This window comes from Zingiber officinale, chromosome 3B (assembly GCF_018446385.1).
Source record: "Zingiber officinale cultivar Zhangliang chromosome 3B, Zo_v1.1, whole genome shotgun sequence".
Classification (NCBI taxonomy): Eukaryota; Viridiplantae; Streptophyta; class Magnoliopsida; order Zingiberales; family Zingiberaceae; genus Zingiber; species Zingiber officinale.
Window position 1 is genome coordinate 27,221,915 of NC_055991.1, and position 22,162 is coordinate 27,244,076.

At 38.7% G+C, this 22,162-nt stretch overlaps 3 protein-coding genes across 5 annotated transcripts; 1 reads left to right on the forward strand and 2 right to left on the reverse strand.

The window, feature by feature from the left end:
* Positions 1-5,981: 5,981 nt before the first annotated feature.
* Positions 5,982-6,664, reverse strand: LOC121968162 (17.6 kDa class I heat shock protein-like). Its single transcript, XM_042518642.1, has 2 exons — positions 6,481-6,664; positions 5,982-6,405 (listed from the first exon to the last, which is right to left on the reverse strand). Exons 1-2 carry the CDS (start codon positions 6,593-6,595, stop codon positions 6,029-6,031), a joined length of 492 nt encoding a protein of 163 aa, XP_042374576.1. The 5' UTR covers positions 6,596-6,664; the 3' UTR covers positions 5,982-6,028.
* A 399-nt stretch (positions 6,665-7,063) lies between these two features.
* On the reverse strand, positions 7,064-7,640 carry LOC121968163 (blue copper protein 1b-like). The gene is made up of 2 exons (XM_042518643.1): positions 7,469-7,640; positions 7,064-7,387 (listed from the first exon to the last, which is right to left on the reverse strand). Exons 1-2 carry the CDS (start codon positions 7,638-7,640, stop codon positions 7,086-7,088), a joined length of 474 nt encoding a protein of 157 aa, XP_042374577.1. The 3' UTR covers positions 7,064-7,085.
* Positions 7,641-8,618: 978 nt separating this feature from the next.
* On the forward strand, positions 8,619-11,983 carry LOC122056257 (FRIGIDA-like protein 4a). Of its 3 annotated transcripts, none has more exons than XM_042618128.1 (3): positions 8,619-9,623; positions 10,725-10,897; positions 11,197-11,983. In XM_042618128.1, exons 1-3 carry the CDS (start codon positions 8,747-8,749, stop codon positions 11,755-11,757), a joined length of 1,611 nt encoding a protein of 536 aa, XP_042474062.1. In that variant the 5' UTR covers positions 8,619-8,746; the 3' UTR covers positions 11,758-11,983. The 3 variants fall into 3 exon arrangements, with proteins under 3 accessions (XP_042474062.1, XP_042474063.1, XP_042474064.1); XM_042618129.1 differs by having other exon boundaries at positions 10,725-10,894; XM_042618130.1 differs by having other exon boundaries at positions 10,725-10,891.
* The last annotated feature ends 10,179 nt before the right edge of the window (positions 11,984-22,162 follow it).

Genomic DNA, 22,162 nt, shown 5'->3' on the forward strand with positions numbered 1-22,162 from the left:
ACTTCAAATTTAAACTAGGGTTTGTCTTACCCTTTACCTTTGGAGCTCCCTCTTGATATGAGTCTCCATTCTTCCTCCACTTCTTTTCCCACATCTTCAAATACGCCAACTTCTTGAGCTCTCTCTTCCTTGGACATTTGGTATGGTAGTGACCCATTCCACCACATGTGAAGTATCTAATGTGCTTCTTCTCATTCTTCTTCCTACAACTCAAATTAGATTCTAAAGGAATTGAATTGAGTTTAGGAGATACCTCTTTCTTACCCATTGGACATCTACTCTTGTAGTGTCCCTTCTCATTGCACCGGAAGCACACAATGTGGTCCTTTGACTTTGCTTCAGTGGAGGTGCTCACTTGGTTGACCTCCAAGACTTCTTCTTCATTCATCTTAGATTCTTCTTCAACCCTTGAGGATGTTGATGATGTTTCCTCATCCTCCTTCTCCCCCTCGGATGTTGAGCATGGCTCAACTTCCGGTTGCTCCACCTCCTCTCCTTGAGCAATTGAACCCATCTCTTTGGGGTCTTCTTCTTCTTGTGTAGGTTTAGGTTCTTCCTGTAGAACCATCTTCACCTTACTCCATAACTCGTGGGCATTCTCATATTCACCTATACCACTTATCACATTAGACGACAATTTATCTGTTAAGATTGATATTACCTTTGAGTTTGCCTCCGATCCTGAGGTTTCCTCTTCCGTCCAATATTGTGGTCGGAGTCTCTTCCCTTTCTTGTCTTTTGGGACTTCGAATGGCTCCTTGATCACCATCATGGTGTCCCAATCTGTATCAAAGAAGACCTCCATCTTCATCACCCAAAATATGATGCCCCCTAGGCTTCCTCCTTCGAACTTCGGAGGTGCCATCAAGTCGGCCATCTTTTACTTCCTTGGCGGTTAGTCCAACGAAGAGTGTCCTCACTCTGATATCACTTATTAGGGATCTTGTGTATGGCTGACTAGAAGGGGTTGAATAGACGGTGCCCCAAAATTGATAGCTTCCTACACTTATTAGTTTGCGCAACAGAAATACAAACTAATATGAATACAAAGAAAGCTAAAGACAAAGAAAAGAGATGCAAACTGCTAACAAGCTCGTTACATGGTTCGGAGATAACTTGCTCCTATTCCATGGCTGTTCGTAAGGTGGAAGATCCCTCAATTCGTCAATGGATTAGTCCTCGGCAAACTCCGGCTAGCTCAAGCCTCCTTGTGGGTGGAGAAACCTTACCACAACATTCACCAAGACCTCTTGGACTACAAAGAACTCTTGAGTACTTGTTGACTACTAATTAGGGTTAACCACCTCTATTTCGTCAACCTTAACCAAGCTCTAAAGTCTTGGTTATATAGGCTACAGGTTGGAAAACTCCGGCTACCAGTCGATTGGTGAAAGTGTCAGTCGACTGCCCTCTGTGGAGATTCGACCGTTACAACTCAACGGCTCGATACTAGTCGACTGCTCCACATTGGCTGAGCGAACATAAGCATTCTATTCACTCCCAGTCGACTGTCCAGTCGACTGTACCAATCGACTGCCATTTCCATCAGTCGACCGATACCCCGAGTACAGTCTCTCAACACTCAGACCCTCACCCTTACGACTCACTTGATTCTTCTTCATTGCAACCTTGACCTCTTGCCTTCAAGCCTACTTCCTTTGGCTCTCGTTCCTCGGATGCATCCAAGCTCGTGGCTCATCCCCAATGTTATCCTTCACATATGCCTCGAAGTCACGTCCCTCGGCCCTTGTCCTTGTTGCTTTGTCCACGGTCCCTTGGATGCTCCATCCTTCACCAGACCTGAAACCATCAAGCTGAGTCATATGTATATCCTGTAAACCTGCACACTCATATATACATATCAAATACAGAGGTGAAACTAGCTTAAATCCTTTGTCCAAACATCAAAACACATGGTCGCACGAACCATTGGGATTGCTCCAACAAACCGTAGGAGTAAAAGTGTTCAATTTATAAAGCTTATCAACCAAGGAACCATTGCAAAGCAACACAAAATTAAAGAAAATACTAAAAATTCTATTTCTAAATGAACAAGAATAACCTGATTTATCCCAGCAAGAAATTGAAATTAAATTTTATCGAAAAGACGGTACAATAAATGTATTTTCTAAATCCAGAAAAACATTGGTTCCTAAACAATGCCTAAAAACACCAATCGACTCAACTTTAGCCTTCTTTCCATTTCCTGTATAGATGTATCTTTCACCATCAAGCGGAAGTCGACTCCTGAGACAATCCTGCATATTAACACTTGAGTAGTAGCACCGGTATCTATCCACCAAGTGTCATGGGTACAATAGCTAAATTGACTTCCAAACTAACAAAATTAAGAAAACTCCCAAAATCTACAGTTTATTTTCCTTTTCCTTTGTTATTGATCCTCTTTCGTTTCTTGCTCGCACTTGGAGAACCAGATACTAAGTGAGCACTCTCAAATGTCTCAATCTTTAGTCTCCCTTCCTCTTGCACTCATTGAGCTATGAGCTTATTCAATGTCCACTTTTCCTTTTGAGTAGTATACGATATCTTAAAAGGAGTGAACCGTGTAGGCAGAGATATCAAGATGAAATACACTAACATACCCTCAGACATATTGTGTTTTAGTGTTTTCAGACATGTTGCTATATTGGGCATCTCCATAATGTACTCCTTTATGTTTCTTTTACCATTATACCGCATGGTTACCAACTTCATAAGAAGTGTGGTAGTCTCGACATTTTCATTTGAGGTGAATCAGTCTGTTAATTAGTCCAAGAAACTCCTAACATCTCCTCCCTCTGTTATTGAGGCCTTTGTTGGTGCCAGTATGGAAAGCTTCATGATTTGATTTATCTCATAGCTGAAATTTAGCTCTATGCTCTATAGTGCTACCACTGGTCAGAGGTGCAGAACGACCATTCCTTAATGCATAGTCTAAGTTCATGTAGCCTAAGACTACGATCACACATTCTTATTCAGCAAAATTTGAACCAGTTAGTTTTAGGATGTTATTAATGCTAGCAATTACAGATTGTACTGAAATTAAAGAGAAATTTATTTAAGCTCATGATTTAACTAAATCCAAGAACATATAAGTAACATAAAATTATGCAAATAAAATAAAATTTTAAATGTATTTAAATAAACTCTTTATGAGATACCAAGTACAACATAATGTACTTTCCTTTAGGCCGACACATTATTTGTTAGCGATACTCTCTAATATAACTCAAATTTTAATTAGTCATATAATATGTCTTCCTTTGGACGACCCATTGTGTGTATAATATGATACTTTATATGAATTATATTTTGGTTCATAACTCACAACAATCTTAATTGGCCACATAATATGTGTTCCTGTGGGCTGACATATTTTGTGTATGATCTGAATTAAATAATATTTTGTTCCATAGTTATAAGCTACTTTATACATATATCTGGCATAAAAGTAATCTTATTTTGGGCCGATTACTTTTAGCATAGATATATGTCTACCAAACAAAATGTACTAAACCTACCTAAAGTGTCATCCTTTAAGCCGACACATTAGTTCAACTTAGTAGCATATTATGTAGATAGATCCAAGAAAACTTTAGAAACTTAATTCAAACTGAAATTACTTAATCAACTTTAATAATATGACATTAAGTTTATTAATCGATTGATATGTTATGGTAATCAATTGGATCCAATCGATTATCTCAATCGATCTGAAAATCTATTATATGTGATTATATATATATATATATAAACTTTCCCTTAAAAAATTAAAATGTCCCTAAGTTTTATTATTAAATAATATTATTTAATATTATTTAATTTCTTAATTATTTCTACGTAAAAGAAAAAGTACTTAATGTAATATTTTTTTTTACGCATGAAAAATTACGTTTTATCTGGTTTCTTTTATGTTTCAACGAAACATATCGTTTCGTTTTGTTTTCTCTTTTCGAATCCTGTTTCAATTAAAAGTTTTTTTTTTTACTATTTCATACAGAAACGTTACAAAAAACTTAATTAATTAAAAAATAATATTAAACTATTAAAATCAAACTAATAGATTAAAATTGACATAGTCACGAATTTAAGACTATTAATTAATTGAATGTCAATTATTTCTATTTAAAATTTTAGACTCGGCAATCGATTGCTCGACTAAAACAATCGATTGCTTGACCAAAACAATCGATTGAATCATCATAATTTTATCTAAAATTATGTTAAACAGTGATGATTTTCAGCATTCTTCGTATTCTTCGTAGAAACATGAAAAATTTGAAAAAACAAGTCTATCTTAGTTTTCTCTTATATGATTGTCGACGATCAAAAATTTGTATTAACTAGGAAAAACTTGATCTATCATACAAACAATAAATCAACAAAAACATTAAATTTTATTGCCAATGAAAACGACGAAACAGAATTTAGCTCTGATACCAATTGATAGTTCTTGTAAAACACCTAAACCGCATGAATTCTAAGAACTGTATAAGAATTTGTATATAGGAAATATAAAAACATATGAGCATGGATCTTCGTTTCATCATGAACATGATATAAGAAAATAAATACATAAACAAATATAACAAAGAACCTGATTGAGGAGTCATCCTTGTCTTTAGTGTCGTCCAGAAATAATCCTTTGGAAGAAGATACAGCGGAAAGAAAAATAATGTCTTCTAAGGGGCTTGGGATGACGGCGCCGAAAAGATTTTGGTCAATGAGGAATCAAAAGCTCTGTCAAAATTAAAACCCCTAAACCTTTGAGGACCAACCCTATTTATAATAGATATTTATTTTCAGCCCATAGATGATAATAGATATGAGACAATAGATTTTACACATACAAAATCTACATCCAATAATCAAAATCCAATAACCCTAAGTTAGATCATTTTAATGGGTTCGATCTGTACTTATGCACAATTTACAATTAAGTCTGCCAATTAGAGATAATAATCAACAATATTGATATTGGGCGTATGGTGGGATAAACTCTAGGTCAGTAGTTCCTTAGAAAATTTTAAGTTTCTACATTCAACAGACCATTGTGTCAGGATAGCTTACAAGAGCTCATTTGTTTCAAACTCATCCATTTAGTTATATCTTGAATAGGGGTGGTATGACTCTAGGGTGTCACGTGGACTATGAACGTATAACATCTCTAGCGTAATAAGTAGGGATCGATTCTCAAGAACTGACGACCTGGAGTTTACCCCATCATATGCCTATGTCCTGCGTACCTACATTTACCTTTCTCTATATCTGTGGAGCCGACACTAGGGGATCGTTAAGGTAGCGGATCTATTTTTTTTTAATAGGGATGGCATACCATAACGTACCAAAATTTTTATATTATACTGTATACTAAAAATTTTGGTATTTGAAATATATATGCCGATGTCGTACTAAAATTTTGGTATATCGAAACTTCAATATATCGAATTTTCAGTATGGTTAAATTTCATATCATTAACATTAGTTTCAATGGTGCTTAACTTTTGACTCGAGACTCGAAATCAAACTCTTTATGTGCTCACGTGTGTAGAATTCAAAGATCTATATTGTTAAGTCTAGTACAGTATCATTGTTATTTCTGGTGAGTTTGATATCAAATAATTTTTGATGGGGAATATGCACTTGGCAAATATAATTTTTTTTCTTTTATAATTTTGATATATCGAAAGTACCAAAATATCAAACAATTTTGATATGAACAGTATGAATTTAATCATACCAAAATTCCGTATATTGAAGTTTTGTTATATCGGAATTTAGACATGGTATCAATATATATTTTTCAAATATCATAATTTTTTTTTTTTTGTATGATATACGATATGTTATAAAATTTCTGTATAATACGTTATACCACCCCTAGAACTATTAGCCTTCGAGATTAATGATTCCAAGAGTTGGATACTTTGGATTAAAACAATCTCTCAAATTTCATTACAAACAACCTCATATATGTCTGAATTGCTTATCATTTGAATCTTAGATTTAGTTTTATATTATTCCTCCATTATTCTTTCTTTGTTTGAGACTTTGGTACACTGTCACTATACTCCTTTACATCAATCTTTACGCACAATTTTTTACACAAACTCTCAAACATCTTCTTCAAATTATAGCGAGAGAAAACCGATGTTCTGAATTCATTCTTGTCTTTAATGTCATCGACTCCAAAAGAGCGGTGAGAGGCTGATCTCGGCAATGTCACGCATAGAAGCCCATTGTCCACATCGAATGTGGCTCTAATGTTCTCGATATCGCAATGTTTTGGGGCGAGCAAGTGCTTGTTAAATCGAGTCAATTGGCCGCCTTCAATGTACCGCTCACCCTTAATCTCTAGTTTTCGGCGAGTATCGATGAGAATGGTCAATTGTTCCTTCTTGAATCCTTAAATCCAAGTAAAAAATCTATGAATACACCACCACACACAACAAATAAGAAATGGTTTCTTTCAGACAGTACCTGGGATATCGACAATTAGGACCTTGCTATTCTCATCCTGAGTCCAAGTGCACTGGGGGTCGAAATCCAAATACTTGCGAGGCGGCTTTGCGGCTAATTGCACCATCATCTCCATCGACCTAAATGTTGTCCTCCCAAATCCCTCTGTTTGCCGAGTTTTATACCTTTTTTCCTTGCTTTACGCATTGGGTTAGGACCATTTCCCTTTGCCAAGCTTCACATCACCCTGTTTGTGGGAAAAGCAGGGTTCCTTACTGAACTGACACTCCAAGCTAAGGATGGTAAACTAATACTATATGGAGGAGATGGTAGAGATCACGGGGCACAGGCTAAATCAAAAGCTGAGCGGAATATTAAGTCAAACCGAGCACGAGTCAAATCAAAGCGAGCTTGGGTTAAGTCGGTCACTTTTGGAAGAGCTCAAGTCAAGTCCATCCGAGTCGTGATTACTTTAATTTGCTAAGTCAGCCTATCTCTTGATCTCGCACCGGATCAAATACAATAACATCGTTCTGTTCTTTTCTTTAACAGCAATTGTAAATTGTAATAGCTATTGTTTTTTTGTTTGTTTGTTTGAAAAGAAATCAATCCGAAGAAGAAGAAGCTCATGGCATGATGAAGAGGAGCACTGCTGAGATGAGAGCCGTAAATGCAGAGCGAGGGTCTGTGCGTGCGGAGGTGGAAGTGGAATAGACGGTGACGAGGGGCATGACGTCGATGAGGAGCCTCTGGCCCTTGCTGCAGTGGTCGGCCTTGCCGCACACGTACCACTTCCTCCCCGAGCTGTTGAGGCTGACCGCGTCGTGGCCGCTGACGAGCGCATTGGCTCCTGCCGGCGCGCTGCAGGAACGGAACGCTTCCTCGTCCACTGCGATCACGTTGTGAAGCCCGGCGGGGTAACTGAAAACTGCAAATCTAATGAAATTTAATCTCCTTTGTAATCAATCCATCGCTCTAATTTTCAGCAGTGTGTAGTTTTCGATCTGACCGAGTCTGTCGCCGACTATGAACTCCATGCCTTCCGCCCACTCCGTGTAGTTGACTCCCGGACGCCACCCATCCGTTGATCCGCCGACCATTATGTCCGCCGCCATCGAAAATACCGGTAAGGCGACGGCGACGGCGACCACGAGAACAAGAAGCCTTTGCCACGGAGCCATATAGTTAAATGACGCTGCATCCCTGTCTGTCGATGTAAAAGCCTTTATATACGATCCAACCGTAGATGTGGCGAAGAAAGCTAAGTAACTATTTATTACTTTTGCTCCTTGTCATTTTTCGTTTTCTTAGATGAGCCCTCCATTTTTTTTCCTCAGTTTTGTCTCCTATCTATAATTAAGAGAACTTTTTTTTTCTCATTTCGCCCTGAGCAAGAAGTTGCCATGTAGTAAACTCCATTAGTAAATAAGAAAATTGGCGGAGCAAAGTGAAATTTATTTTGCTACAAAATAATAAGTCCCTGCAAGAGCTAAACTTAGATAAATACGAAAGTTCATGGACAAAATTAAAATTGTGCATTTAGTTTGGCCGGCATGGCCTTTGTACTTGGTGATTTTTACAATGCATATTTTTTAATAAAATAAAATACTTGAGATATAAACAAGAGGAGCTTTGTGCCCATGGTCGATTCTACGTATGGATATAGATTTAGTTGATTAATGACAATATTATTGAATAAAAATCATTCTAAGTTTGAGGATTTTCGTGACAAAATATAATTAAAATACGATCAAAGAGACTTTTATACAAGTTCTCTTAAAAATGCTTTAAATTAAATTAATTATATATTTTTTTCTTAAGATTAAAATATAATAACAAATTTGAATGTGTAAAAAATCGAATAAATAAATAGCGCATATTCGCCTTATCCATCGCATGATTGGTCGTTATGCGTGATTTGTCGAGCTCAGGATTTGAGTCCGCTGACTCGCCGATACTCGCACCGCGGTCATGGTTGATGGTGCTCTCCACAATCCACATTATTTTATTGAGTCTCACCAGGCTTTAACCTACTCCGCTTTGAGGCTTTACAGTGAGATAAGCTGCGTGTCGATTTTTCATTGGCCTATATGTCTGCAGTACTACGTGCCTCCTCTGGTCCCTCCTTTTTTTTTTTTTTAATTGTCTTCTGTTTCTCGATTTCCTCCCTTCTCTTGCCCTTTCCCTTTTCCTTTCCAGTCTAGGGTTTGGGTTGATTCCTCAATCTACTCTTCCTCGGGGAAAAGGGCAGAGATCGTGGTGCAAGAGCGATTCGGAAGGACCGGAGATGGGATCTGAGGCGGCGTCCGCCATCCCGAGCTCTCTGGTCCAGGAGAGCTTCAAGCAGTTAGAGAGGCAGCAGGAGCTCATCAGCTGCTGCACAGTGCTGTGGAAGGAGCTGTCAGACCATTTCTCTACCCTAGAACGAGGCCTCGAGAGCAGGTCCGAGGCCCTCCGATCCAAGCGCCAGTCCCTCGATGCCTCCACCCAGCACGCCCTCGATTCCCTCGGTCACCGCGAGCTGTCCATTGGCAGCGCCGTGGACCTTGCACTCGCCAAGCTCGAAGAGCGCCGCGTGGCCGCCGTTGAGGCCCTCGCAGTTGCTTCTTCGAAGGTCGAGGAGCACGATCTGGCTGGAAAGTTGCGGTCTTTGTGTACAAAAATGGATTTTGCTGGCTTCATCGATTTCGTGGTTGCCAAAAGGAAGGAGCTGGAGCTTCTTCGGCCGGAACTTCCATTGTCCCTTGCGGATTGCATTGATCCTGCCAAATTCGTGTTGGACGCGATCTCCGTTGTCTTCCCTCTGGATAATAGGACCGTGAAATCACCTAATGATCTTGGTTGGGCGTGCGTGCTAATTTTGGAGTCTTTGGTGCCAGTTTTGGCTGATCCAGAGCTGGGATCGACCAGGCCATTGGTCACTCGGTGCATAAGGAAACGGGCTGAAGAGATGGCAAAGGCGTGGAAGGAGGGGCTGGAGCAGCGTGGGGGATATGAGAATGTAAAGCCACCAGATGCGCACACATTTCTCCAGCACGTGGTGACTTTTGGAATCATAGATAAGAATGACAAGAACCTATACAGGAAGCTCGTGATCAGTTTTGCTTGGCGGAGGCAAATGCCCAAGCTTGCTATTTCACTAGGACTCGAGGATAGTATGGAAGGTGCATTCTACTTTTTATCTTTCATACCTTTCGTTGTTACTTTGAGATTTAATAATTATGATTTAGTGATTCAATATGTAGTTTATCAAGTACGGATCACAGCAGAAGTAGGATTAGAAGCTAACTATATTCACTAGCGTTGCCATAGACCCTTTGATGCAGTGTGATTTCCAGAGGTATAGGAAGTGCATGACTATGTGGTCAATTCTGATCTTAGTTTACTTTCTTCACATCATAACCGTTATCAATGTGGATAAGATTTATCTTCTAGGAACTCATGCTTTATTGACATTGATTGTAACTATTATCTTCAATAAGTAACTTTTTGTGGCAATTTTTTTTTTTAATTCTTTTCATCTGTCAACTACTGCTTTGCTGCAATGAGATGCCAGGAAACAAGTGAATATGTTTAATGGAATGGGATTTAGGCGATGTTTGAATCTGCTTGTTCAAAGAGGATTGATGAAGATTTTAAGTTTTGTCACTTTCTGAGCTCATCTTCATTCATTCATAGTACTATGTAAAACATGTTATTCTTATATAGACATGAATAATTGGGTTTAGTTTGATGCAGAAGCCTGGACAGTCATGACTAACTTAATGGCAAATGTAGGATGTGTTATCCAGCCTTTCTTTATTTGGTTCTTGTAATGATGGAATTTTTTCTTCTATCATTTGATTTGATAAATGTTGCATTAAAATGCATGCCTCTCTCTCTCTCACAGATGTTATGATGGAGCCATTGTGTTTAAACCCTTGTTGATTGAAATTTTAACCTTTTTTTTCCTGGGTTGCTTGTAACTTCTTTGAAGGTGGCCCTGAGTGTTAGGGATGGAAATTGATATCTATATTGCCTTCTTGAAGAATATTTTTTATTCCTCTTTCTTCTTATTATTATCATTATTTTGGAACTTCAAATTTACAATTGGGTTGGATCTTGAAAAATTTTAAAACTACATTGTATATGCATATCCTGCTTTGGCAAGGTTCAATATGAAAAATCAACAATTAACCGTGATGGGTATTGCAACTGTGGTCCTTCTAATTGAAGGTTATTTTGTCTCAGATGTTTGAACTGAAAAACTATTTTTTAATTTACAGATATCATAGAAGAATTAATTGATAAGGGGCATCAATTAGATGCTATAAACTTTGCCTATGAGGCTAGCCTCCAGGACAAATTCCCCCCTACTTCACTGATACAATCCTTCCTCAAAGATTTGAAGAAATCAACATCAACATCAGAGGAAACCAACGCCTGTGGGCAGGTTGTGGTATGAGTTAATTTTATAGTTACCTTTTTGTTAAAGTTTAGTATGTATAATCGACCAGTAGATTTCTAGTCCGTTCTATTCCAAATAGCTTCAGATAATTATGTTGAATGATAATATTTTATCATCTATATCATATTATATTATTATGTTTATTTTTGTGTGGGCCATTTTGCAAATCTTGCAACATATAGGATATGGAGCTTTATAATGGCTTGAAAAGAAACTTCATATCGTTCGTAGCTTGCCTAATTTAATGCATTTATCTAGAAGCTAGTGATGCTCATTCTGTTCTTCTGCAGAATAACACAAGCAGGAAAGAACAGTCAGCTATTCGGGCTGCAATTAAATGCATTCAAGATCACAATCTTGAATCTGAGTTTCCACTAGAGAGCCTTCAGAAGCAACTCGAAACATTGGAGAAGGTGAAGGTGGAGAAGAAAAAACCTGCTGTATCTAGCCCTGGTTCCGGCTCTGGTCCTGCCAACAAGCGAACACGAGCCAACCATGGTGGACCAATGCCTCCTGCCAAGGCTGGTCGCACTACAATCAATGCATGTGTTTCCTCTTTCCCTGCTGCTCCTGCTTATGCGCGATCTCCCTCTGCCCATGCCACATACCCTGCTCCACCCTCTTATCCTTATGATCGTCCAACGGGACATGCAGTCTACGGCAGCAGGAGTCCACCGGCTATCAGGGAGTCGTATGGATATCCAGCTGAAGAAATTGCCCACGTTCCACTCGGGGCATCATATCCTTCACCGCCAATGAGTTACCCGACCTATGGTGCATACCAGAATTGCACCTTTGGGGGTTACAACAACGGGCTGGCACCAGGCTATCAGCAGGCTTACTACAGGTAGGTATAGGCAGAAGCACTTCAACGAGATTGACCTGTAGTTGATGATATAATTGCTAATAATCCTTAGTCAATCGCTTAATGGCATATTTTGTAGCGGCTTACTAATACTGTAGGATCGATGTGTGCTTTACTATTTGGTTTGCTTTAGTCATGTTAAGAACATCTGTATTTCCTGCACTGTATGTAAATTATGACCGACTAAATCTTAATGTCTAATAACTTGTTTCTGGACAGTTGTATTAATGCTGCTTATTCTTGATTCTTACGTTTTGGCTGAACATTACGAATAAGCTTTGTTGTCAATGAAATGCTTAATAGCTTTTTCTGAAGCTGTGGCAAGCTGCTGAATATTTTTTATGGGAAGTTGCTGGTTGATTGATAGATCTGATCTGTTTATAAATGTTCATAGACAACATCTACTCTTCCTTTCAAATCTGATAAAACTTAGAGGTAAACTGGAGTTGTATTTGCCATTTAATCATTGAGAATTCTATTACAGAATTTGTTGGAAAGAGATGGAAAAAAATTATAATAAATTTGGTTAGTTTTATTGTCTAATTTTGGGTGTGATTGATCTTACGGAATTTTTTATAAATTTGTCATATTTAGGGATTAAATTATGAGTATTTAGATGATAATATGAATATTTTATTACTTTATCTAGTCCCGGGAGCTTGTTGGAAAAAGACAAGAGAGGATGGCTAGTGAATCTCATTTTGTTTAAACATTTATTTATTTTTTTGCTTTTGTTAAAAACTTGAATTAAAGTGAAGGTGTAGCGGAATAAAGATAAGACAAACATATAACAAAATAAGTTATTTTTTAAATTTAGTTCGTAGTTCATTACTATTTCATGGTCTGTGATTTTTTATCCCTTTATGATGAGAAATCTATTAAAATTCTTTTTGAAAACTATTAGAAAAGGAGTATACTCGTACAAATAAAGAGGACGACTGATCCCTTGATCAGTTTATTGAACTTAGATTCTTTTCTTTACAGTGATTTGAATCTTTCTATATTTATCTATCTGGATCATCGATGGACTAAATCTTTTATTCGGTCGGTCGATTGAATCCCTCAATGATAATTTTATTTTTTTATAAATAAAATTAACACAGTACAAATACATCATATAAAATAGAGTTAGAAATATATAATAATACATGAGTCCAACAATTAAAATTATTTTAATCTTAATTTAGAAATTTTTGTTGGTTTCTTCGATCAAGTCAACATTAAGGTTTTTCTCTGTTGGTACAATATCCCCTGTGTCAGATTAATCGGGTTAACTAAATTTGAGTTGGCTCAAATTTGAGTTTTAATGTTTGAGTTTCGATATTTGAAAATATATGGAGATTACAGGTGCAATCGTCCGATTGGAGAGATTGTTGGTGCAATTCTCCTCTGATCAATGTTTAACCAATTTGATGTGAAAAAGAGTCAAATAGGTCAAAGTTGACCAGATACTTGATTGGAAAAGTCGTAATTGGAGGTTAGGCAAAGACAAATCCTGGTGAGTGAAGTCAGACAGTTGGAAAGTCCCGGTGAGTGAAGCCGGGTAGTGAAAAATCCTGGTGAGTGAAGCTAGGTGAAAATCCTAGTAAGTAAAGTCAGGCAGGTGAAAGTCCTAGTGAGTGAAGCTAGGCAATTGAAAGTACTAGTGAGTGAAGCCAGGCAGATGAAAATCCTGGTGAGTAAACCCAGACAGTTGAAAATCCTAGTGAGTGAAGCTAGGTAAAAGTCCTGGTAAGTGAAGTCAGACAGATGGAAAGTCCTAGTAAGTAAAGCTAGGCAGATGGAAAGACTTGGTGAGTGAAGTCAGGCACATGGAAATCCAAGTGGGTCAAGGTTGACTGGACACTTGGTGTTGGGAAGCCCAAGTAGGTCAAAGGAGTGACCGGATACTTGGCACAAGGAAATTCAGATGGGTCAAGAGTGACCGAACATCTGGTGGAAGGAAATCCGAGTGAGTCGTGGAGGATCGGACACTTGGCACGAGACGCTAAGTCCAAGTGGGTCAAGGTTGACCGGACACTTGGCACGAGGAGAAAAGTCCAAATGGATCAAAGGATTGACCAGACATTTGGTGAAGAAGTTACAGCAAGTCAAGATTGACCGGATGCTAGTCATGAGGAGTTCTAATATGTCACGGTTGACCGAATGTTGGATTTGAGAACCCTCGAGCTTGAGTTAAGCAAGTCAAGGGTGGTCAATTGATCAGCCGAACGATTGGACTGAAGCTCAATCGATCAGTTGATCGATTGGGAGAGTGCTGTGATAAACAGCAGCCCAATCGATCGGCTGATTGATTGGGAGTCTAGATCGCGACCATAGAAGTCTCCCCAATCGATCAATTAGGGCTAGAAATCTCGCGCGATGCAAGAAAGGCTGAATCGACGGGTGATTGACTCAGGCCTTTTTAGCAGAGCACAGAGGCGCTCTGAATCGATCGACCGATCGATTCAAGCCTCCCCAATCGATTGGCTAATCGATTGGGATATGACCATTGCACAGGTAGCAAGCGATGGACGGCTGCGATTGCGTAGATGTGACGTGACAATCGATTGGGAGTAAACTCAATCGATTAGGAGCCCTAGAAGCGTCGGGCATAAAGCCGTGGCGAGCTTTCTTCTCAGCATCTCTTCTTCGATCGAGCTTTCCTCCAGCGCACGCGATTCTCTTTACTACTCACAGCCAGTTCTTGGAAGCTTTTGGACACAAGTGTTGTTGCACTTCCAAGGTTCAAGAGGTGATCTACATCAACATGGTCAAGTAAGAAGAGGTTTTTTACTTTGTATTATTGTATTTTCTTCTTGCGTGCATTGTATCTTGTTGTGTGAGTGTTGTACGAGGCTTCTCCACCTCCGATAGTTATCGAGAAGGAGTATTTTTCATAGTGGAGTGTGTGTCATGTGTGGATCCTTGGATTAGTCACCTCTTCTATAGGTGGATACCAAGTAAATCTACGTGTTAGTGTTGTGAGTCTTGTTTCGAGTTATTTCTGTTGCATATCAATAATCAATAATCAATAATATCGAAGCAAGCAAACGAAGTGCGATGAGCTATTCACCCCCCTCCCTCTATCTACAAATCGACCATAACAAGTGGTATCAGAGCGAGGTCGCTCTTCACCAGAATCATCGCCGGAAAGGGCAACAAGCTAGAGGGAGAAGAAGTTGAAGCAAGTTCAACAAAGTTAAAGGCCTCAAAAGAGCTCAACTTCAAATGCAAATTTTGAGATGAAATCGGATTTGATACAAGGGTGTCTCCACCGTATACATCGACAAGCTTCGATTCTTAGAAATCAAGAATCAAAAATTTATTCATGATGGAGATAGAGCAATGATTTGCTCTCATGGAAGGCTTTGAAGCTCCAGAGAATTCAAAAGGCAAAATTCTCAAGAAAAGCAATGGAGCAAGGAGCAAATTCAAAGGTGTGAGGCAAATGATAAGATAATCAAATTATTAGTTAGTTTATTGCTAAACACAATCATGAGGCAAATTGGAGATTATCAAGACGCCAAGGAGATTTGGAGCAAATTGATGAAGATTCATGAAGAACCCTCTACTGTATAAAATCAAGAAGAATCCCAAGAGGGTAATTCATTAAATCAGGAGAAAGAAGAAGCCGAAGTTGAGACGTGCTCAATATCGGAAGAAGAAAATCAAGAAAAGTCTTCCTCAAGAGAGCATAAAGATAAAGGCAAAGGAGTGTACTCATTATTTTATGTGACTGAGGATGAAGATGAAGAGGTCTCCACCTCTAAGATTGAGGGGGAGCGTGAACCTTTAATGTCGGATCAAGAAGAAGCATCCTCATTCAAATTAAATAAAGAAAGTGACACCCCCACAAGCAAATGTATAACAATTTCAATTGTCAATAATAAAGATCATATCATTTGTTTTGAGTGTAGGGAAAAAGGGTACTACAAAAGTAAGTGTCCCAAATTGGTCAAGAAGAAGGGTCAAGTGGCACCAAAGGGCAAGAAAGGGCAAGGAGAGGCCTAAGGATATTGGTCCCTCGGTCTGAAAAGACAAAGAGCACATTATGTGCTTCACTTGCCATCAAAATGGGCATTATCAGAGTCAATGTCCGAAGGGGAAGAAATCGATCAAAATCAAAGGAGGAAACTCAAGTCAAGGGGAGCTTCTAAAGGAAAACTCGAGGTATCATTTATTAAACCAATTCCTTTAGTCCATGATAAAAAGCATACTAGTTCTAATTTATATCATTTTAATGTTATTTATCATGAAAATAGAAAACATGGTAGAGTTAAGGAAAAATATACAGCTTATCATGCTACAACCACTCAATCTAAGGCTAGAAAGATAGATAACAATTTAGACAATAATTCTAAGGGCTTTAGATACAAGCCTAGAAATAGAAATGCTCAAGGGAAAAATGAAAAATCCAAAACTAAGGATTTAAAGATGGGAAACCAAGCCTTGAGGTCAAGACTTGACAAATTGGAAAAGACCCTAAAAAGAATGAAAAATATTCTAAAAGGGTAAAATGAGTATAACTTAGGTTTAGGAACACAAAAGTCATCAAATGGCCGTAGAGGTTTGGGATACAAACCTAAGGCCAAGAAGAATGTAACTTTATATTATAGGGTTTCATGTAGTTATGGAACCAACCCTAGGTCTAGAGGTCAAGTCAAAAATACAAGGGAAGCTATTCCTAGAAATATTTTTTCCAAGACCAATGTGACTAAGACTTCTAAGAAGTCAAAGAAAGTAATTAAGAAGGTCACAATGGAAGTTATCCCTAGAATTGACCTAAGTGAGTCAAGTGTGACCAAGGCTTCTAAGAAACCTAGAAAGGTCATTAGGAAGGTAACTAGGGAAGTTATCCCTAGTGAATACCTAGAGCATCTAAGGAGCATCAATAGATTTTGGGTTTCTAGAAGCATATTCTCTACACTCTAGATGGGTTTAAAGAGTGTCAACTCTAAACGGGTAGGGTGGTTAACCTAACATTGATAAAGTTGACACTTGGAGGTATAAGATTTTTGTTAACCTTTGAAAATGAAAAGGATTAAGTGATTACTTTTTGGAAGAGTAAGTTATGCCAAAATTTAAGGATTTGGACTTAACTTTAATTGGCACAAGTAGGAAAGGCAAAAGAAATGCCAAGTTGGGAGTTTGACATTTTCTTAAGAAAATGAGGGCAATCTAGGATTAGTTTTAATTTAGCTAAGGATTAAAGATACTTAGATAGACTATCTAAGTATATTTTATTGATGCTAATTGTCATGATTGTTTGCTCATTATATGTCATGATATCATATTTTGTATTCATACTTATTATGAAAAACACAACAAAAAATATCATGACATGTCATGTCATACATACATCATGTAGTTATAGTATGTTTTCTTTTAAAAAATTATTTATTTTGATGTATGTCATAAATTATCATGCATTATTTTAATTTTCTTATAATTAAGGACAATTGCATTTACTAACAAGTGACATCCTAAGTGGATGTTCATAATTCCTAAAATGTCTAGATAGATATGCATGATCCCTAGTTTAGGGCAAAACGAAAATCTACATCTCACAAAGACTATAAGGTGACTTATATGTATTTTAGTGCACATTAGATACAAGTGAGATGCTAGGATAATGAACAAGACTCAAGATGTTGATTTAGTGCATCTATTTGAGTTTTGATTTTATCAAAACACATAGTTATATGTACTTCAATCATTGGAAAAGCTAATGTACACGTCATATGCATTGAACCCAAAGAACATGGTTGGAAATTAGTTTTGAAAATCATTTTACAAATACTCTGGAAAACCTTGGTGAAGGCTATCTTTTGATAGCAATCATCATTGAAAAGTTAGACACTAACTAGAAGAAAGCATTGAAGTTTCAAGTTTGTGTTAATCTTTAAAAATAAGGTGTATTTTCTTATAAAACTATTTTTCCATGATAGTATATATCCTAAATAATATCTACAAGAATTTTCATGATTTTTAGAATTTTGTAGAATTTTTAAGACATTTCTGAATTTCGCTGAAATTGAATTTCAAGAAATTAGAACTCCAATTAATCGGGCAATCGATAGGAGTGTCTCAATTGATCGAGCGATCGATTGGAGTGTCTCAATCGATCGAGTGATCGATTGAGACTGAGTTCCTCGCAAGCAGAAGCTCGCATAATCGATCCACCAATCGATTCAACACTACTGAATCGATCAGTCGATCAATACAAGCATTTTCTTCGTGAACAGAAGCTCGCGGAATCGATCATTGGATCGATTGAAACGACTTCAATCGATTGAGTCTCAACTCCAATCGATTGAGAATGCTGATTTTGACTGAGAAAGCCTAATTTTAGTACTTTAAGCCATTTTTAGTCTCTTTAACCACTTCTAACCCCTTGAAATATATTTATATACATTTAAGGATAGTTTTCATATGAAAACAATGAGAAATGGTTAAGGAACACTAGGTTGAAGTTTAGGATGAGGTTGCTTTCAATATTGAATCCATTAAACTTCAAAACTTCAAGTTTTGGATTTTCTAAAGGTTTAGGGATTCCAAGTCATTGTTAATGCAATGATAGAAGTTTGGAGCATGTCTTTAGGAGGAGTCACTCTCTAAGACATGAAAATTATTTTTTTCAAACACCATGAAAAGTAGTTAACCTTCGTTAGAGAAAATGCTCTAGGATGAGCATTATGAAGTGGCTTAATGCTCATGGGCGAGCATTAGATACAATGAAGGGTATGAGACCTTCATTGTTGGAATGATGAATGCTCTAGGTTGAGCATTGTGAAATGGTAAATGCTCAAGGGTGAGCATTGAAGACAATGAACGATATGAAACCTTCATTGTAGTGTTGTGAACAACGAGTGAAGTTGTGAACATGTGAGTAACTCTTTAAGAGGAGAATTTTTTATGTGTACCAAAGGGGGAGAATGTAAGGTTTAAGTTAAGCCTTCATTATCTAAAGAGGAAGTTTGCCCTCTAGGAAAGGGAGAGAATGAAGGAAACCCTCATTCATGCTTTGAAATGAAGAAGAAGTTGAGGCTATGGGATTAGCCTAACTTAAAGGTATTGTCAAACATCAAAAAGGGAGAGATTGTTGGTACAATATCCCCTGGGCTAGGTTGACCGGGTTGACTAAGCTTGAGTTGGCTCAATTTTGAGTTTTGATGTTTGGGATGTTTGACAATATATGGAGATTGCAGGTGCAATTGTCTGATTGGGGAGATTGTTGGTGCACTTCTCCTCTGGTCAAAGTTTAACTAGTTTGATGTGAAGAAGAGTCAAATAGGTCAAAGTTGACCAAATACTTGATTGACCAAATACTTGATTGGGTAAGTCCTAATTAGAGGTTAGGTAAAGGCAAGTCTTGGTGAGTGAAGCTAAAACCCCCAGTGAGTGAAGCTGGGCAATGGACAAATCCTGGTGAGTGAAACCAGGTGAAAATCCTAATGAGTGAAGCTAGGTGAAAGTCCTGGTGAGTGAAGCCAGGCAGTTGAATAACCTAGTGAGTGAAGCTAGGTAAAAGTCCTAGTGAGTGAAGTTAGGCAGATGGAAAGTCTTAATGAGTGAAGCTAGGCAGATGGAAAGACCTGGTGAGTGAAGTCAGTCACGTAAAAATCTAGGTGGGTTAAGGTTGACCGGACAACTGGTGTTGGGAAGTCCAAGTAGGTCAAAGGAGTGACCGGATACTTGGTACAAAGAAATCTAGATGGGCCAAGGGTGACCGGACATTTGGTGGAAGGAAGTCCAAGTGGGAAATGGAGGACCAGACACTTGACACGAGACGATAAGTCCAAGTGGGTCAAGGTTAACCGGACACTTGGCACGAGGAGAAAAGTCCAAGTGGGTCAAAGGATTGACCGGACATTTAGTGAAGAAGTTCCAGCAAGTCAAGGTTGACCGGATGCTACGCATGAAGAGTTTCAACAGATCACGGTTGATCGGATGTTAAATTTGGGAACCTTTAAGCTTGAGTTAAGCAAGTCAAGGGTAGACAATCGATCAGCCGATCGATTGAATCGAAGTCCAATCGATCAGTCGATCGATTGGGAGAGTGCTGCGATAAATAGCAACCTAAATCGATCGGTTGATCAATTGGGAGTCTGAATTGCGAGCACAGAAGCCTCCCCAACCGTTCAACCGATCGATTGGGCACCGCCAATTGATCGTGCGATCGATTGGGGTTGAAAATCTCACGCGACATGAGAAAGGCTGAATTGATCGGGTGATCGATTCAGGCCTTTTTAGTAGAGCACAGATGCGCTCTGAATCGATTGACCGATCAATTTAAGCCTCCCTAATCGATTGGATAATCGATTGGGATATGACCGTTGCACAGATAGCGAGCGATAGACGGCTACGATTACGTAGATGTGACGTGGCAATCGATTAGGAGTAAGCCCAATTGATTGGGAGCCCTAGAAGAGTCAGGTATAAAGTTGTGGCGAGCTTTCTTCTCGGCATCTCTTCTTCATTCGAGCTTTCCTCCAGCGCACGCGATTCTCTTCACTACTCACCGCTAGTTCTTGGAAGCTCTTGGAGACTGTTGGAACTTTCAAGCCGCAAAAACCACTTTTTACGTTGCGAAAAACCTCGAAGTTCTTATCACGGATCCGTGCGAAGATAAAAATTTACATATACATAGTTTTCTCCTAGATCTACAGTAGATCTACATGATAGAAGTTATACCTTTGTAGTGATGCCCTTCGCTTATCCCGCTCGTCCAAACGGTAGCCGGATCTCGTAGAGTGTCAAGCGTACACTCCTCTACACGTATCCACACGGACAAGAGATGGAGAAAAACCACTTAGAGTGTGCTAGCACTCTTGGATGGTCACGACAATGGAGGAGAGGGAGAGAGGAGTAGAGAGGAAGAAGAAGAGAGAATTAAAGTTAGCACACACTTGCACTTATTCCCCTTTTAAGTGGTCGGCCACTCATGGAATACCAAGAGTCATGGCTCTTGGTTTTCCTCATGAGGTGGCACACACTTGATGTAGCCTTGATATGGAACATCATCATTGGCTGGCCCCATGCCAAGTCACAAATGATGTGGCATTTGGTCAAGTCAAACTTGACCCTTCATTTTCTCTCTCAAGTCAAGTCAAACTTGATCTCTTATCTCCCATGGTTGATCAAATCTAACATTTGATTCAAGTCAATTTAATTTGATAAATCTATATTCATTGAATTAAATTGACTCAATGAATCCAAATCTAAATTAGACTCATTTGACACATGAATCGAATTGAGTCCAACTCAATTAGTTTAATGTGGATTACTCTTAATCTAATTTGGTTTATCATATGAACCTAATCCTCTTGGTCCATCATATGAACCTAATCTCCATCTAATTGCCTTTTGTGTGTGACCCTATAGGTTCTTGTAATATTGACAATGCTCCTAAACCCATTAGAAACATAAGTAATGAGCGGTATCTAGCAACACATCATTACTACCCAAGTTACAAGAATGTTGAGATCCAACATCACCTTTGTGACTACTAATTATGACTCTCACAATATGTGATAATATCCTTCTATCCTTGACATCTAGATTGATCAATTGAGGCATAGATCGTGTCATCCTTGATGGATCGAAAGCGCTAGAGGGGGGGTGAATAGCGCTCGTGGCTATTTTTAGCGATTTAAAACACATATTATAAGCGCAGCGGAAAGCAAATGAAAACACACAAGACACGAGTGTTTTACTTCGTTCGGAGCCTATCTCGACTCCTACTCGAAAGCCCGCGGTCCTTAACCGCTTTCGGTGGGCAACAACTATAAATTCAAACTATGACAAGCTAGAAGCAATTACAGTTAAGAGCAAACAAGAAAGTTTTACCAACGAACAAGACAGTAGAAGAGCATTGGAGGTTCAGTTCGTTGTTGCAGCATAGCGTTGTTGAAGCGTACAGAGCACAAGACTTCTGTTCGGAATTCAATGTACTGAGCTGCACCTCGAGGCCCCTTTTTATAGCTCTGCAAGGTCTGATCCAGATCCCCAAGTCTCGGGATCAGATTTGACCCAAAGCGGATTGGTCGACCGATCCCCACGTTCGGTCGACCGATCAGATGATCTCCACTGCATCTGATCCGTCCATCCGTCGCTCCGCTTCGATCTGGTCAAACTTTATCCCTGGATTTAGTCGACCGATCCCAAGGTTCGGTCGACCGATCAGTCTCCTCTGACCCGCACACCTCGGCTTGATCGAGTCGACACCTATCCCAGGTTCGGTCGACCGATCCCGAGGTCCAGCTGACCGATCCCTGGTCGAACCGGTTTGATCATCGGATGCTTCCCGCACCAACAATCTCCCCCTTTTTGATTATGACAATACAGTTCAAAGTTAAGTAAAAGTATGACAAAATTTAAATATGAAATTATTAAGAAATTTAAACAAG

What these genes read in the sequence shown, in the direction of transcription:
- LOC121968162 (XM_042518642.1), bottom strand. Translation starts at nt 6,595, where the DNA reads ATGGAGATGATGGTGCAATTAGCCGCAAAGCCGCCTCGCAAGTATTTG. An exon ending in CCTAATTGTCGATATCCCAG is followed by an intron (nt 6,406 to 6,480) that starts GTACTGTCTGAA and finishes CTTGGATTTAAG; the next exon opens with GATTCAAGAAGGAACAATTG.
- LOC122056257 (XM_042618128.1), top strand. Translation starts at nt 8,747, where the DNA reads ATGGGATCTGAGGCGGCGTCCGCCATCCCGAGCTCTCTGGTCCAGGAG. An exon ending in ACTCGAGGATAGTATGGAAG is followed by an intron (nt 9,624 to 10,724) that starts GTGCATTCTACT and finishes TTTAATTTACAG; the next exon opens with ATATCATAGAAGAATTAATT. An exon ending in ACGCCTGTGGGCAGGTTGTG is followed by an intron (nt 10,898 to 11,196) that starts GTATGAGTTAAT and finishes GTTCTTCTGCAG; the next exon opens with AATAACACAAGCAGGAAAGA.
- LOC121968163 (XM_042518643.1), bottom strand. Translation starts at nt 7,640, where the DNA reads ATGGCTCCGTGGCAAAGGCTTCTTGTTCTCGTGGTCGCCGTCGCCGTC. An exon ending in CATAGTCGGCGACAGACTCG is followed by an intron (nt 7,388 to 7,468) that starts GTCAGATCGAAA and finishes TTAGATTTGCAG; the next exon opens with TTTTCAGTTACCCCGCCGGG.